The sequence below is a fragment of the Dipodomys merriami genome, unplaced genomic scaffold (genome assembly GCF_024711535.1).
Source record: "Dipodomys merriami isolate MVZ:Mamm:240054 unplaced genomic scaffold, mDipMer1.0.p SCAF_24, whole genome shotgun sequence".
Classification (NCBI taxonomy): domain Eukaryota; kingdom Metazoa; phylum Chordata; class Mammalia; order Rodentia; family Heteromyidae; genus Dipodomys; species Dipodomys merriami.
This window is the reverse complement of record NW_027203826.1, coordinates 7,176,123-7,193,486: the sequence shown is the minus strand read 5'-3', so window position 1 is coordinate 7,193,486 and position 17,364 is coordinate 7,176,123. Positions and strand designations below refer to the sequence as shown.

General features: G+C 36.3%; 1 protein-coding gene across 1 annotated transcript in view; it reads right to left on the bottom strand.

Moving 5' to 3' along the window:
- Positions 1-17,364, bottom strand: part of Hmcn1 (hemicentin 1) — a 438,323-nt gene that overhangs the window by 284,979 nt on the left and 135,980 nt on the right. Inside the window, exons 3-4 of the mRNA XM_070034238.1 lie at positions 11,426-11,584; positions 10,278-10,400 (exon numbers count right to left, since the gene is read on the bottom strand). Of these exons, the coding sequence (XP_069890339.1) occupies positions 10,278-10,400; positions 11,426-11,584 (282 nt within the window). The remainder of the gene's footprint in view (positions 1-10,277; positions 10,401-11,425; positions 11,585-17,364) is intronic.

The window sequence follows — 17,364 nt, the reverse complement described above, 5'->3', positions numbered from 1 at the left end:
ATTACCTCGGTATTATTTGAGTGAATATGGCCAATTTTTAAAAAAATATTCATTGCTAAAGATTTTCTTCTTTTTCACTGAACACATTTGTATTCAAACTGTAAATAGATGAACTATCCATGTATTTTTATGTATATAATACAAAAGTTTATAATATAACCAATCAGTATTTTCAAGTCGATAATTTTTTCTGTGTAAAGTTACAACACATTTTAAAAGACTTCTACTTCCTGTCTTAGTCATTCACACCAAGGTACATTTCTCTTCAGAAGCCTTTTGTGACTTTTGTCACAAATGGAATCATAACAAAAATGTTAGAGAAACTCTCAGAAGTAGCTCGTACACCCCCAAAACACCTGCTTCAATAACCTCCCTCCGCCAGCTCAATGTAGCAATGCCTGAGGATCTGGAGAATTAGAGGATGCAGGGGTTCTGCTTTTGTTTGTTTACCCAAGGCCATAGGAAACTTCTCAGACAAAACTTCTCTCATCTTGACTTCTTAACCCTTTCATCTCCTCTTTGCTCTTAAAAAATAAGAAGCAAAATTTTAGATTGCCCCTGATGAATGTTTTTATTTGTGTTGGATCAAGTGCAAATAACAAGTTCTGATGTAAATTTGGTATTTGCCTGGCATTCTTCATTCACACTGCATATCCCTTCATCATTAAACAACTGTACTAATTTCCAAAACTGTCTGTTGTTTCATATCATCCAGAAATACAGAAAAATAAAATCCTGACCAATTATTTTGGCCATAAATTCTCCCTCCTCCCCCCTCTTTCTCTCTCTTATTACTTCTCTCCCTCTCTCTTTCTCTATCTGGTGCTAAGGTTTGAACTCAAAGCTTGTTAAACTGGCTCTACACTGTGCCAGACCTCCAGCCCTTTTCTACACTGGTGATTTTTTGGATAATCTCACTTCCTGTTAGAGCATGTACCTGAGACACAATCTACCTATTTAGACTTTCGTGTAGCTGGGATGACATATGAGGTCACCACAGTCAGCTTTTCCACTGAAAAGAAAGTTTTTTTGTTTGGCTTTGGTTTTTGTTTTTGGACTGGCACATGCCCATGCCCATACCCAGCTATTGTTTGAGACACAGTCTCATGTGTATGTAGATGCTGGCCCCAAACCACAATCCTCCTGATTATAGCCTCCAAGTTCAAGAGTGAATCCCAACATTTGATTATTTGTCTGTAAATTCTATAACCTAGTTTTTGAAAAACACTTCTTTTCCTGAAAGTTTTTTAAACCATATTAAATAGAGAGCATTGTGAAAGGAACTAACCAAACCTTCTCTTTCTACATTAAAGTAATGTTTATCAACTGTGTTTAATGAAACACTTATAACTTATTCTTTCCTGTGAATTGTAATTCTGTGATGGAGATCCTGGATAGGTAGTTCAAAAAAGAAAATCAAAAGATTATACAAGTTCAATTACATCTAAAGACTAATAAGAGCAAATAACCTTGGCCAAATTATTGAATTATCACCATTAAAGAAAAAATACTAGCATGTTTTCTCCTCAATTGCATAAATACACAGATAGTTCTCACCTCTCATTCTGGAGAAAAGTGTGTTATAGATAGATTTCTTAATTTTCCCCTTTCTTGTGACAGAATCAAACAAATAAACTACAAACAAAACTCCATAATTTCTTATCCTATATACATAATTCTCCTGGAGGAATGGTCTTGGTGCTCAGAAGTCTTTCATTTTTTATTTTTAGATAATGTTTATTCTTTTTTTAAATATTTTTATTGTAAATATACTGTACAGAGAGGTTACAGTTACATGAGCAAGGTAATGAGTCCATTTCCCATTGTTATCCCTCCTTTGTTTTTTCCCTACCATCCCTTTTCTCCTCACCTCCCTAACTCCTCCCTCCCCTCTTCCACCACCCCCCCTACAAGTTGAAAAGTTCATTTTCAACATAGTGTCTTGTACATCTCATTGTTACAATGGGTCATCCTGTATCCTTATTTCAGCATTTTGTTATTGCCCTTCCCCTCCCCAAAGTAGAAAAATGTATATACAAGATGCAGGACACTGGAATCAAATATAATGACAACAGAGGTTGTATCATGGGGAAAGAACATACAAAGAAACAAAAAACACACACACACAGTACATTGTAAGTACATTAAAAAGAACAAGAAAGATAACATATCTTGTGTCCCTGTCTTGGGGTTCATTTCACTTAGCATCAGGTTATATGGTCTTATGTACATAGTTTTTGACCTCTAGAAGTCTTTTCTTTTTGGGGGGGGGTTCAGTTGTGGGCCTGAACTCTGGGCCTGCACACTGTCCCTCAGCTCTTCAGCTCAAGGCTAGCACTCTACCACTTGAGCCATAGCACCATTTCTGGCTTTTTTTTTTCTGCTTATGTGGTGCTGAGGAATCAAACCCAGGGCCTCATGCATACAAGGCAAGCGCTCTACCACTGAGCCACCTTCCCAGCCCTAGAAGTCTTTTAATAAAGACAGAATTCAAAATTCCTCTTCCCAAAATTTGAAGCTGGGTCATTTATAAAATATCTTTAATAGATAATAAAATATCTTTAATAGATGACCAAAGACAAAAAAAATTCTTCCTTTATATGCCTTTATAAGTTCTTTATAAGTTCAAATATTTAATGATTTGAAATCCTCAAAATGAAAACATAGTCTTTTTGAAGGAGCAAGCATATAATCTTTCTTTCTTTCTTTTTTTTTTTTGGCAGTTGTGGGACTTGAACTCTAGCTCTGGGTGCTGTTCCTCAGCTCTTCAGCTCTAGGTTAAAGTCCTACCATTTGAGCCATGGTGCCACTTTCGGTTTTCTGAGTGATTTATTGGAAATAAGAGTCTCACAGACTTTCCGGCCCAAGCTGGCTTTGAACCATGATATCCTCAGACCTCAGCCTCCTGAGTAGCTAGAATTACAGGCATTAGCCACTGGCTCCAGGCTACATATTATCTCTTAAGTGACAGTTGTCTTATTTCTTGATCAATTCCTAAAAGATCAGATACACTCATATATATGATTGTGTGTATGTATATATATATATATATATATATATATATATTATATTATATATATATACTCACACATATGTATACTTATATATCATATAGATGAAATATACTACATATTAAATATTCAACATATACATGTCATATATATGTATATATATATATATATACATATATATATGAGCGAGATGCTTAGTACTCAGTTTCTCTAACAACAAAAAAGCTTTAAAGGGGCTGGGAAGGTGGCTCAGTGGTAAAGCACTTGCCTTGCATGCATAAGGCCCTGGGTTCGATTCCTCAACACTACATAAGCAAAAAGAGAAAAAAAGCCGGAAATGGCGCTGTGGCTCAAGTGGTAGAGCCCTAGCCTTGAGCTGAAGAGCTGAGGGACAGTGCCCAGGCCCAGAGTTCAGGCCCCATGACCGGACCCCCCCCCCCAAAAAAAAAGCTTTAAAGAAATCCTTTTGAATTCTACATATAAAATATGAAAGGTAATGTCCAAATGACTGAAAGTGTGTGGAATTTATCTCTCCACACTGCTAATTCCCAGTAGGTTAACAAAACTAATGGTCTGTGGTTTGAGAAGCTAACTAGTTGTTAAAGTTTTAAACATCAAGCACTTGGGACATTTGTCTCTCGGTTCAAAATCTATTTTATCTGCCACAACTCCAGTATAAATGAGCACCAAGTTCTTTAAATGGGGAGAAAGGCTAATCTCTTTTAAGCCAATATAGCTAGAGTATGAATTTTCCTGAGTCTGAAGGTTGGCATAGTAAGTTGGTAGCTTCTAACTCTTGTAACCCACAGCCAGCTCTTCAAGGGATTGATTGTTACCACTGACATCTCTTGCATGTTGATCTGCATGCTTCCTCTTAGCTTCTAATCAGCATAACATTAGCTAAATAAACAGATGTATTTCTTTGCTTGTTCAAGTCCTGTTAAAAGTATGCCAGTGACTGATTAAGGTTTATCTGTAAAGATGTTTCTTGTTCTTTCTAAAAATTATTCCCTCTGAAATGTATTTAAAAGCTTTTATCTCCTTGAAGGCAGCCCCTCTCTATGGTTGACGGTCCCCTGTCCCAGGGGAATTTTAAGCAATTAATTACTTTCAATTTTTTGTTTGCCTAAAGAAATAGAAACATAAAGAACACTTGGCTTCATTTAACCATGTTAGTGAGCAATAAAGCACCTCGGGTACCTGGGAATGAACAGGTAACCAGGACAGGAAGGCTAGCATTCCCAGGGGACATTCCCCAGCGTCAATCTCAGCATTGTCACAAGAAAAGCAGTTCACTGGAATGAAGGCTCAGATTCCTCTTATGATATGGTTGTGGATATGAAGACATCCATATTACTGTAATGTACAGGCTCTGAGCTTTCTGCTTGGCTTTTGACATTTATTGAGGAAAATTCAAAGAAGGGATCCTGGAAATATTTCCACATCCTTTCCACACATTTCCTGTCACTTTCTAGAATGTTATAATTGTCTCTGACACATTTTCAAATTTCAGAGGAAACACCTGTTTCTACTTATTTTCAAGGTCAGCAGTAAGGTTATGTTTTTTAAACGTGGTGTGCCGTGAGACTTGGGATCGGGGAGACTGAAACAGCAGATACGTCATTTCACATTACTAATTGTTCAAGACCCAGAGCAGTTCTCAGGCCTTCCACCATAGGCAGAGAGATTTTTCATCTGAATTCTAATCAGAAGTGGCCATTGGCCAAAATAGCAGGAAGTGGCTGTGCCAATTTCACACTGCAGCAAAGTTTATACTTTTTATGATATCAGTGCTGAGCCCAGGAAAAAATGACTGTAAAATGAGCAAGAGAACTATGAGGCCTGCTTTTTGCCAGCTTTCTTTTGCCAGCTTTCTGGATATTTCACAGATTGTCACTTCATTTTTCCTGAGTGTTAGTTACTTCCCCCTTGAATACCTAGGAAGTTCTAGCTCCTCTTTCCCATTAGAAATTCCTCAGTGGGAAAGCAAAAATAAAGATGTTTCTTTTATCTGAACATCTACTCCTGTTACAGATAGAAGAGTGGCACTGCCCTCCTCCAGGGGTCTGTCTGACCCCCACCCAAATCAGTCCACTCTCAGCTCTAGGGTGCTCCCCAAAGCACCTTGCTCCTCCTGCAGGTAGGACTTCCAGAGCCTTTGCTTCAGTCCCTCTCCTCTCGGCAGCTGCAGCTGCTCTTGCTGACTCCAAGGTGACCTTCAGAGGAAAGGCATTGTCTCTCCAGAACACCTACCTCAAAAGATTACTGTGAGGATTAAAGAAATAATTCTCAGCATCTGTGCATGGAGCATAATAAACACTCTAAGAGGGTTATGTTTTCATTAGCAGTAACAGTAGTAATATTGCTGTTATTTTCAATTCCCTAAATAAGCAGTGGAATTCTTTAATGATTTTATTGCTTACTTTGGTTATTTGATATTCATCTCAGAATATAAACACCCCTGGGGCCATTTGAGCTTCTTCACCTCAGACCCTCTGTGTGTTGGGATGCTCTTTTCTTCCCTTTCATTTTCTCCCTGATTTACTCAACAGGCTTTTGGCTGGCTTTCTCCCTTATAAGTTCCCTTTGTGAAATCCTTTGAAATTCTCTTCTCCTTCAATTTCAAGAGCTTGTATGTCCCATGGGTAATTGGGAAGTTAAGTAGAGAAAACTCCTCTTTCCTAGGGATTATCTTTACCCCAAACTATTGTCCTCCAGCAATAAAGCAAACCCACCCAGGTCTTCCTATATCCCAAGAGCAGTTTCCAATTGAAGCATACTACCTTTGGCCATCTAATCACAGATGGATTTGAAGTGTGTGTGTGTGTGTGTGTGTGTGTGTGTGTGTGTGTGTGTGTGTGTGTATGTGTGTGTGTGTGTGTGAGAGAGAGAGAGAGTGTGTGTGTTTCTTGCCTCAAGAAATATTTTACAGAGAAGGTTCATAGAGTATTTTAACATAAAAATAATAGTCAGTATTTACTGATACTACGTTCTAAAACCCAACAACCCTGTAAAATAAGTATAATCATTTTACTACTTACAGATAAAGAAAGAGAGACACAGAAATGTAGGTGTACAAGAAGTTATGTCAAAAAACAAACTTTACAACTTTGGCAGGGGGGGAAGGAGGGGCGAAAGGGGGGCGAAGGGGGGTGGAGAGATGGGAAGGGATGGGAAGGGGAAGGGGAAACAAAGGAGGAGGCAACAATGCTTGATAAGAAATGTACACATTACCTTGCCCATGTAATTGTAACCCTTCTGAATGGTATTTTCACACACGCACACACAAAGAAATGTAGGTAACTGATTTACAATCACATGGCTATGAGCCTGAACCGTAACAGACTATAGTGTCTTCTTGGATTTTTTTTTTTGGGGGGGGGGGTGAAAAGTATTTTGATTGTCCACCCTTTTGCAGGAAGTTCTGTGCTGTGGGATGTTGATTTTTCTGTGGATCATCTCAGTAGGTTTCCAGTTAGGCTGGGAAAAATGGAAGGTACCTGGGATGTAGGAAGGCTCCAGCACTGTTCTTGTTGGGTCCGCAGGATGATCTCACTGAGGACTAGTGTGAATGCCTTCCTCCTCTACTTTAGATTTAGAAACAATATAGGCTTCTAGATTCAGTCTTTCCCTATTTCTTTTTGGCTGCTCATAGCTTTTCCCAAACCAGGAAAAATTGTCATTCATTAACTACCATTTTGTCCCTTTGCGTGGGTCATTTCATTTTTGCTAGAATGAGTATTGATATTCAGCCTCTTAAAGAGACTAGAAATGTTAACGCTTATTGGAATGAGACCAATCCACCAGGCTGAGATGTCCAGAGAGAAGTAATTTAGGGAATAAAGGGGTGTTACAGTACACAGGCGGGGGAGGAGGAGAAAGGATGAGAAGTTCAGACACTGCATCTTTTCCTGTTTTACCTTCTTTAACACAGGATACGGTACCACGAACATCCAGATTTCAGATTTGAACTTCTGTATGCCAGCTGACAATTACTCATCTCATGATTAAATGGGGAAGTGATGCTGTAATGTCTTCGTTGTTGATCTGACTTCCGTGGGAAACCAAGCACATCTTTTAGATGTGTTGTAGCTTGTGCTTCCAAAATGCAATTCCATATAGTGATTTACAGACCACTGATCCTCAGCCAGAAAATTTCTTCACTTTGGTTTTTCTTTTATGTTAAACAAAGATGGAAGAGGCCTAGATCTTCTACTCAATCATTCTACTTCATTGTTTAAAACATAAAAGAAAGTAAAATCACTTTCAAGTTGGCTCAAGTGACGATACAAAATCACTTTACTATGACAGGAAATGGATGCAGTAGGTGAAGAGGCCAAAACAATAGTACTCTACAGATTCTTTAGAAAGCATACATGGAAAAAATCCCTGAATTAAGAATACACACACACACACACACACACACACATACACACACACACACACACACACACAAATTCTCTTGAATTATTGTATGGTGTGTGGGTCTTCCCTGAAATTCTTGTGACTGTTACATGTGTAGATATCAGCAGATTTTCTATTTTCCTTCTAATTTGTAAAGTTTGTTTAATAAAAGAATATATATAAACCTTCTAATTTGTAAGGTTTGTATAATAAAAGAATATATAACAATGAGAAAAGTAAAATGACTGACCTACCAAAACATTTTCAAGCACAGTTTTTAATAGTCACAATGCTTCTTATTAACAGAAATTACGATATTGGTGGCTTACTTTAAGCAACATGTAGATTTACAGTTTCAGTAAGATTTCATAGTATCTTTTCTTATAGACAACTGTAAGCGCTTCTTCAGTTTTCAGATTTATGCCCCAGGTTTCAAAAAAAAAAAGTAGTAACTCAATCCTACTACTTAAAAAGCAAAGCAGCAACATTAATGCCCTGTATCAGACCTCCTTTGGAACATTTGCCATGCATTATCTCATTTAATTCTAAAATGAGATCCCATTGTCAGCATTAAGATGGTGAGAGTGTTGACTTAATCCAGAGACTAGATTCTCCTAACTCTTTCCTCTCCTTTATAATTGTTTTATTCCTAAATTTACACCAAGCTGCCAGACTCAGATCACAGATTTGCACACATATAGGACAATATGTAGGTAGAAACCCCTGACTAAATGCTCCTCAAGTCTCAGTGGCAGAAAGTAAATGAGTTGCTCCTTGTAGCATATCTGGCCAAGGGGTTCAAGTTGCTGATTGACAGATAAATCAAGACATAGTCTGTTAGCATCCAACATAATTGTTTTTAAAATATGCAACTTTAGCAAGGTTTTTATTCTACTCTTGATCTGCCAAAGTTGTATTTAAAAACCAAGACATGTTAACCATCTAGGAGATGAACACTTAACAAGCCAGAGCATTTAATAATATCTGTCAAATTTCCTGAAGTTTCCAGAAACATTTTGTTAATTACTATTTTGTTAACTAAATTTGAGGATCTGGTCATTTTGGCAACTTTTGCATTTTTTAAGAATTTTGAAAAGGCATGCAGACTATAAAATTACAAATTATACTATTTATCTAATAAACTATGCACTTCTAGAAGGCTTATTTTTCTCTGTTTACGACAGTATTTTCAAGTTTTTGTAAGAGGGTATGTGTACATAAATGAAGTCAAAGTCATGCTTTTTTCTGGCTCTGGGCCCAACTACTTAAAAAAAAAAAAAGTCCTGTGGGTCTTCTCATGAACTCAACCAACTTGCTTTCAGGACCTGTATGCCGTCTGGCTGCTCACCACCAGGTCTGTGAGCCTGTGCTTTCTGAAACCTCTAGTCCTGGCAATGAGTCTGCTCATCTTTTCTTTTATCCAGTGCCTTCTGGGAACCATACTATCTATTTACTGGACATGACATCCTCACTGGTATCAAAAGCCCTTCAAACCAAAAACCTCATCAACCCCCAAGCAGATGAAGAACTCACTAATATAGGAGAAAAACAATGCTGTGTCTCCCCTACACCCCACCTGATACTGGTGACACTGACTAGAGAAGTTGGGGTTAAAAACAACTATGGCCACCTGCCTCTCATTTATTAGGTCCCTGAAACTCATGTATTCTTTCCTCATCACTTGTAGGCTTCTAAATTCTCATTCAAACATTTGTGCAAATTAAATGCTAAGGGCTTTCTAAGACCTTGCCCAGACATTTCTGAGTCACTAAGTTGTCACAGTAACCATGCAGATATAAACTTCCAGGTTCATATATATTCATGTGCATTCTAATTAATAGATATATGACTATATATACCCACATATGACTATATATATACACATATATAGTCTATATAGAGAATATATATAATATACTATACCTATATATACAATAGCTTATAGAAAGTACAAAAACATAGTCACACATTGTAGTGAAAATATTTTGAGAAATTGTTCTCTCTAGAAATATCAAATGTTCTTTTAGTTCTACTATAATATAATAAGAATTCTTTGTTATAGGAATCTACTGTCCCATGTCATTCACAATATAAAGGAATATGTTATGAAAATGAATAGTCCTTGTGTGGATACAGAGATCACATCAATGAAATGTAAATAAGCTAATTGGACATCTTATCTTTTCCTGGTATGTTCCTAGAAATCTAAGTGGTAACCTAATTTATAAATAATTATAAAAATAATTATAAATTATATAACATAATATAAATATAAATTATAATTATAAATTAATAAATCAAGTTAAACATGAAGCAAAAAATTAAAAATTAAGCAAAGCAAATATTATTATCCCAAGTGAGGGCAAATCAGGATAATATAAAAGAGAAAGAGGAAATCATGACAATTAGACCTATACCAAAGACTTATTTTATGGAATACCAAGATTTCCAACAATATCAATTACAGATTTTTGTTAGAAAACACTTCTACATTACTTATACAGTTTTTTTTACTTTAAGCTTAGAGTCTCATTGGAATTTTGTTTACACTCTACCTCCATAACCAGTTAAGTCTCATTTTACTAGTTATTCAAAAGTCATTCATCAGTAATGCAAATAGACTTTACAAAACCACAAGAACTATAAAAGTTATATTCATACGATTCAATTTTTTAACAATACAATCTAGAAATACATGTCAGTTAAATCTGTTTCTCCACCTTAGTTCAGTATTGTTGTCATCCTGGGAGTAAAAGCTATTGATTAAAATTGGTTTTCAAATCAAAACTGTCACCACTGCATAGCACAACTGACATTGGTAAAATAGCTGGCAATAAAGGAGATGCACTTTCTTCAACTCACCTCATTAACTTGCTTTTTGTCCAAATGAAACACTTGACCAGAACTTGTAGAGGCAATTTCTTCATAGACTTTATATCCAATGTGGTTCCTGTCATCACAGTCTCCAGTGAGCACAAATACAACCTGTGATTTTTATAAAAAGAGACAGTTCAATGGTTTCTAGAAATCAACATAATTGCTAGGCATCTCTTCATAACATATTATTAGGCAAGCAGAATACATATAAATGCATACATCTTAAACCTGTACTCTGCTTAATAGTGAGTCCAGAAAGGACATGCTTGAATGTCAGACAAATGGGCTAAAAGCTATGGAAGTGAGCCATGACCACATTAGATAACCCAATGACCTCCTTTCTTCACCTCTGCCAGTACCCAGATACTATGCCAAAGGATTTTGTAGTTCTCCTCACTAAGTGTGATAGCTCATTTTCAATCTAAGCTTAGCCACATGACCTGCTTGGCCAAAATCATGAAGCAAAGACAACATTCTACAAATTCTATGTATCATTCCAAAAGGCCTTGTGTATTTCCATTTGTTTCCTACTGCTTCTTCCAAGGTCATGAATGGTATAACTAAGCTAGCTACTCATATCAGAGGCTAGGAAACCAATGGGACAAAGCCAATATGCCCAGAACCCTACTTAGATAAGCCAAACCCCAAACACTCCCAGACTACCATTATGTAAGACTAGTTTAAATTAACAACACTTCTGTGAGAAATAAATGCTTATTGGCTGAAATCACTTCATATTAGGACCATATGTAATGTGCCCAAAACTAACTGATACAATGAATAACTGGCTCAGGCAGGACTCCACATGGGAGATAATAATGGAAATAGAGGACTTTTTTGTTAGGCTTAGGTTTCTATCTGTTACAAAGATAAGATTGTAATGAACATCTTAATAATCTCCAATCATTTCTTCTCTGTATTAAACAAGACACTTTCTGATCTATAAACTTTATATATATATATATATATATATATATATATATATATATATACACTATGGTAAAATTAGATAATATGTACATGCTGATACAAATAAGTGAATAGTTACTGCTATGTACCACACATGGAGTAGTCAAAGAACAGGCATTGTCATGCTTAACTCAGAAGGAAAGGTTGGAATGGACTCTACTCACCTGAGACTGTTTCTGTTGGATCAGCTGCAGCACCTCATGGGTGAGCCGGTAGTCCTTGGACCGTGCATCCGTAAAAACATAGATGAATGAACCAGGAAGAGAAATTTCCAAGGCTATTTTTATAGCTCCAATACTCATCTCTGGACAATCACCACCGCCCTGTGAGCAGAAAGCAAGATGCACTCACTTCATCGGCAAATGAAGAAGGAGGAAGAGGAAGAAAAGCAGGAGGAAGAGGAGCTTCTGAATATTTCAGATAAAGCTAGTTGTTTTAAGAGTTTTCAAAACAAACAAATTCTTTTTGGTTTTACATCAGTTTGCTACTGGATGAATCCCTTTAGTCAGGAAGTAATGGGGATGCTATAAAATGATGTGAGTGGAAATGTGTGACTCAAATGGGAGAGTATCAGCCTTGAGCAAAATACAAGCAAGAATGCAAAGCCTTGAGTTCAAGCCCCTAAACACAAATGCATACACAGATAGACATACACACATACACGCACACACGCACACATGCACACACGCACGCACACGCACGCACACACACACACACACACACACACACACACACACACACACGAACAAGAAAAGCCTGGACTTTTAGGCAAGTTATAAATTTACCCCAAATATAGAAAGTAATATAAATTGGTATAGAGTTTTAAATTAAATATCTATTCAATCTCCTGGTCTCATACAGAAGAGGTTCTCAATTTTTCTCACTCTTATTTGATAACTCTGTCTTTTACTCTACTGTGAAAGCAAAAGAAATCAGCATCCATCAGAAGAAAATGTGCATATGTTCCCAAAATGCTATGTATTATTCTACTTGCAATAGCAGCCAGATGACTGCCTTTACAACAAACAATTTTGCACCCAACACTACATCTAACTGATTACCAGTGCAGTGACATGGTTCCCTATAACTGACATTTCCCTCTATCCCAGAAAACTCCTTACTGGATCAGTCCCACCAGCAAATAACTATAAGTCTCTCTGTACACACACACACACACACACACACACACACACACACACACACACACACACACACACACACACACACACACACACACTCCCACACCCCTTCAAGTTTCCTCCTACCTATCAAGGAAGCTATGTGTGAGCACCTTATATAAAATATACTCTTTTGTTCTTTTCACTCTTACTCAGTACTTAACCTCATACTTGCATTGCTTATAATTTAAATGCAGTTTCAAATTATTTAGTTTAACAAACGACACTTCTCAAAAACTTATATAGTTCTAACTTCAGTCTGCTGTACTTTCCAGTCAAGTTGTACTTTTTCATTTGTAATTTCCAGTGAGACATCTACTCTTAAATGTTCTGCCAGCGTCTCCAACTTTGGCAATCTAAAGTGGACTTTATTATATTTTCTCTCAACTATGTCTCTCCCGTTTTTCTTAGTTGTACCACCTGCTTAGCTGTCACCTGAATCACCTTTCACTCTGTCCTCTATCTACTTCTCAATGCTAGAATATTATTCATTCAATGTTCATCATAACTCTAACCCTCTCTTTCTCTTTATTTCCTACCATTCACTTTTCTTGTCGATTTTATTGTGATATACAGCCTCCTATATGATTTTCTGTTCTTTCTGCTAATAATCCTTAATATTCTTGCAATAAAGATATATGTATGGATGAACATATCTTAGCCTTACTTATTATATACTAACTACTTGTGTTAAATCAAATTATTTTCTAGCTTTCTACCTTCTTTTGTTTTTTCTTCATATTCTTTCCTTTCAGCTGAGATTCCTTCCTGTTATTTCAATATTCACCCTGCTTCACTCCTTAGTGTTTTAGGTATTTTCATTCAAGAAATCTTTACTACTCCCCAATAGACATGTGTCTTAATTCTTCTGTTATTGTACAAGCTTGTCGATGGCAGGAAATGTACTTTTCTGAGTCTCTTAAGTTCTTGGTTCACAGCATCTTGCTGCCATGAAGTGACCATTGAGTAAATACTTGCTGGATTGAATTGGGGTTTTCCCAAAGTTGAGATAACATTCCTTCTCGCTCTTTTGAATGGGTCTTTATTGCCACTCAGATATACCTATGCCTGCTTCAGATATGTCCAAATTGCTTTATACTTTAATGGTACTTACCCTACTTTCCTTTGCCAGATAGTTATTTGGGTGGTTATCATATGGAAAAGTGTTTGTATACCAGGAAACTAGAAATAGCTTCTAAAGCATATTAGTCATTTTGGTATGTAGAATGAGAAATTTTTCTTTACTCAAAGCCAACTTTTCTTATCTGCAATGAATATTCTGGGTAGATCCAAAAAAACTGAGATTTCTAACTTGTATATTCAAATGTTGAAACAAAACCATTCTGCAATTCTGCTTGACAGTATACATTTGAGTGTGAACCATACAATACAAATTATTCATTACATAGTATTTGTTGGAGGGCTAGATTTGCAATACAGCTTCTATGGCAGTATAATTCTGTGTGGATATTGTCTGTTAGTAATTGTCATCTAGTACCATGGAAAGAAAAATCTTCTGCCTATGAACCAACCATCAGATCTCTAGAAATCCATGTAGGGAAGAGAAAACAAAATATGAAAAAGAAACAAAGAAAGATCAATCGTGTCCAGCAACTATGTGAAAGATAGACTCTGAGCCATTTAAGTACAATTCTTTTTTCTAAAAGAGCTATCACTGCTTGAGAAACTTCTGTATCTATAAACATATCCCTTGGAGTAGATTCTAGAGACTACTAAAATCCCCAAAAATGACTCCAGTTGGAAATCCATCCCACTAGGATCCCTCCAAAACATCAATTACATTCTAACATTAAATGCAGCTTTTACAAATGTACTGAAATGTGGTCTTGACTTTATCTACTTTTCACCCATAAATTTGAACAGCTTACAACCACATATTGGCTGGACACTATTGACTCATGTCTGTAATCCTAGCTACTCAAGAGGTTGAGATATGAAGATTGTAGTTCAAATCTAGCCCAGGCTGAAAGTTTGAGAGACTTTTGCTCCATTAACCAACAATAAACATGACATGAAGCTGTCAGTCAAGTAATATAGCACCAGTCTTGATAAAAACACCTAAAGGACAGCATCTTAACCCCTGAGCTCAAAAAGGCCCACTATTGGCAAAAAACAACAAACACATATTGCCTGTCATGTTAGCTCAAGCCTGTAAGTTGGATTTCAGAATCAGAGGATTACCATTTGAGGCCAGACAGGACAGAACATTTCAAGAGACTCCATCTCAAACAATAGCTGGGGCAGTGGTGAATACCTGTTACCCTACCTACAGATAAAGCACAATGGTTAGACACAGTGCTGTGCAGCTGCCGTCCCCAGCAACACAAGAAAATATATGTATGAAAATCACAGGCTGTGCTGGGCACTGGCAGAAAATAACCAAAGCCAAATGGGGGCTCAAGTAGTAGAAGACCTGTCTTGCAAGTACAAGTCACTGAGTTCAATCTTTAGTACAATATTCATATTACATTGATAAGACAAAAAATGTAGGCAATCATTCCAATATTCTTCTGGAAGTAAGAAATGCCCTTTTATAGTAGGATTAATAGAAGTCTCAAGGTACCTAGAAAATTTGGATAATAAAGTTAAAAATCTTTGACTCATATACATCTGAAATCCATACTGGATTGTGCTTATAACTTAATTTCTACTATTGCTATCAGTGTACTTTTTTATACTTTGTCTAAAATATTGTATAATGAGAGCATGAAAATCCCCATTGCTTTGGGCACTCATGGAATATTGTTCCTTTTTGTTTGTGTTATTGGCTTGAGTTATATTATAATGCTCATCTCTTTCCAGTTAATCCCTATTTATCAAAGAATTTAGTAGATATTCCACTGTTGTTCAGTGAATGAATGGCTAAATTAATGAGTAATGATTACTAGGTGTATGACATTGTGCAAAGCAGTCTTTGTTTATTTAATATATTTTTATTGTAAAGATACTGTACAGAAAGGTTAACTAGTTACATGGGTAAGGTAATGAACCATTTCCTATCGAGCATTGTTACCTCCTCCTTTGATTTCCCCTATCATCCCTTCCCTCCCCACCTCCCCAACTCTTCCCTCCCCCTCCCCCACCAAAATTGTAAAGTTCGTTTTGAACATAGTGTCTTGTACATCTCATTGTTACAATGAGTCAACCTGTAGCCTTGTTTCAACATTTTGTTATTTCCCTTCCCCTCCCCAAATTAGAAAAATGTATATACAAGATGCAGGGCACTGGAATCAAATACAATGAAAACAGGGATTATACCATGGGGGAAGAACATACAAAAGAAACAAAAAAATCATACAGTACATTATAAGCACATTAAAAACAACAAGAAAGATAAAACCCCTTGTGTCCCTGTCTTGGGGTTCATTTCATTTAGCATCATCTTATATGGTCATATGTCTATAGCTTTTGACATTTTCTGCTTGTCCTAGATGTATACTAGTTATGGGCAAAGCAGTCTTAACACAATCTAGGCACACTTGTATATACTCTGAACCTTACTTAAACTGAAGCCTATCCCATTTCAAGAGTTAAGCTAAACTCTCTAAAGGTGCAAGTACCAAAGTTATCCATGCACATAGGAAAAAAAATAACTAGACATGTGTGTATATATATAAACATATATATATATATATTCTAAGCAGTATATGAATTGAAATCATCTTGTCTTTGATATATATATATATATATCCTGAAATATGTTCAGCTTTAGCATTTAACAAGAAAAAACAAACATGACTATTTATCTATATTATGATAAACCACCCACACACACACACACACACACACACACACACACACACACACACACACACACACACACACACACACACACACAAAACACACCATGGAGATGATGACTGCAGAATACATTGAACTGGAAAAAATCCTTTAATGTATATTAGGATGAGTCCAATATGTTTATCTTGTGTTCTTTCTTGAATCCTAGAATATAACTAACTTCAGTATTTTTTTATCTTTATAATTCTAATAGCTAAAATATACTAAATTTCCAAAGACAGTTCAGATAAAAAATGGAATAAATTATTTATGTGTGTATATATGTATTTATATATGTGTATTCATATATATGTATTTATATATGTGTATATATATGTATATATACATGTATGTATATGTTATGTTTCTATACATACATACACACACACACACACACACACACACATCAGAGTTACAGTGATAACTATGTTAAACAATTATTCCTGGAAACCAAGACGAAGAATGAATAGAAATCCTGTCAGTCAGGGAAGTAATTAACACTGATTGTCACACTGCATTTTATAAACACAAGACAGGGTGGGGAATGGCACTGAGATGAACTGAACCATTAAACTCTAAGTTGGAGAAAAAAACTGAGATCCCTGCTCAAGACCAAAGGGAAGATGTTCACCAGATGAAAAAGCAGGGATCCAGCATGGCCAGTCTCACTGAAGGTACTGGCTGGAGTCTTAATTCTCTTCTACTCAACCCACTTCAATTCTTCCACCCTTGTATTCCATTTTTACTTTATACTAATCCTTTCCTAGGTATGCCTCACATTAAGTAATCAAAATATGGAACATTTTTGGTAGGCCAATTCCAAGACAATTCTTAGTAGCATTACAATACTCATTTTTTTATCCTAACATCAATGTATGATATTGGGTTTTTGACCCTATTTTCAAAGTTAGATGATAGTTCTTTCACACAGAATACTCATTTGTAAAATACCTTGTTTAATCTGTCCTTTACCTAGAAAACGTTGGTATGAAACTCACTTACAAACTGAAGATAAAAGTAAGCAAGCAAACAAAAAAGCCCTTTACAACCCTCAGTCTCTTTCTGAAAATATAGTCAGTGACTCCTGGTCTAAAGTTCAGACCAAGAAAATAAACTGTACATGT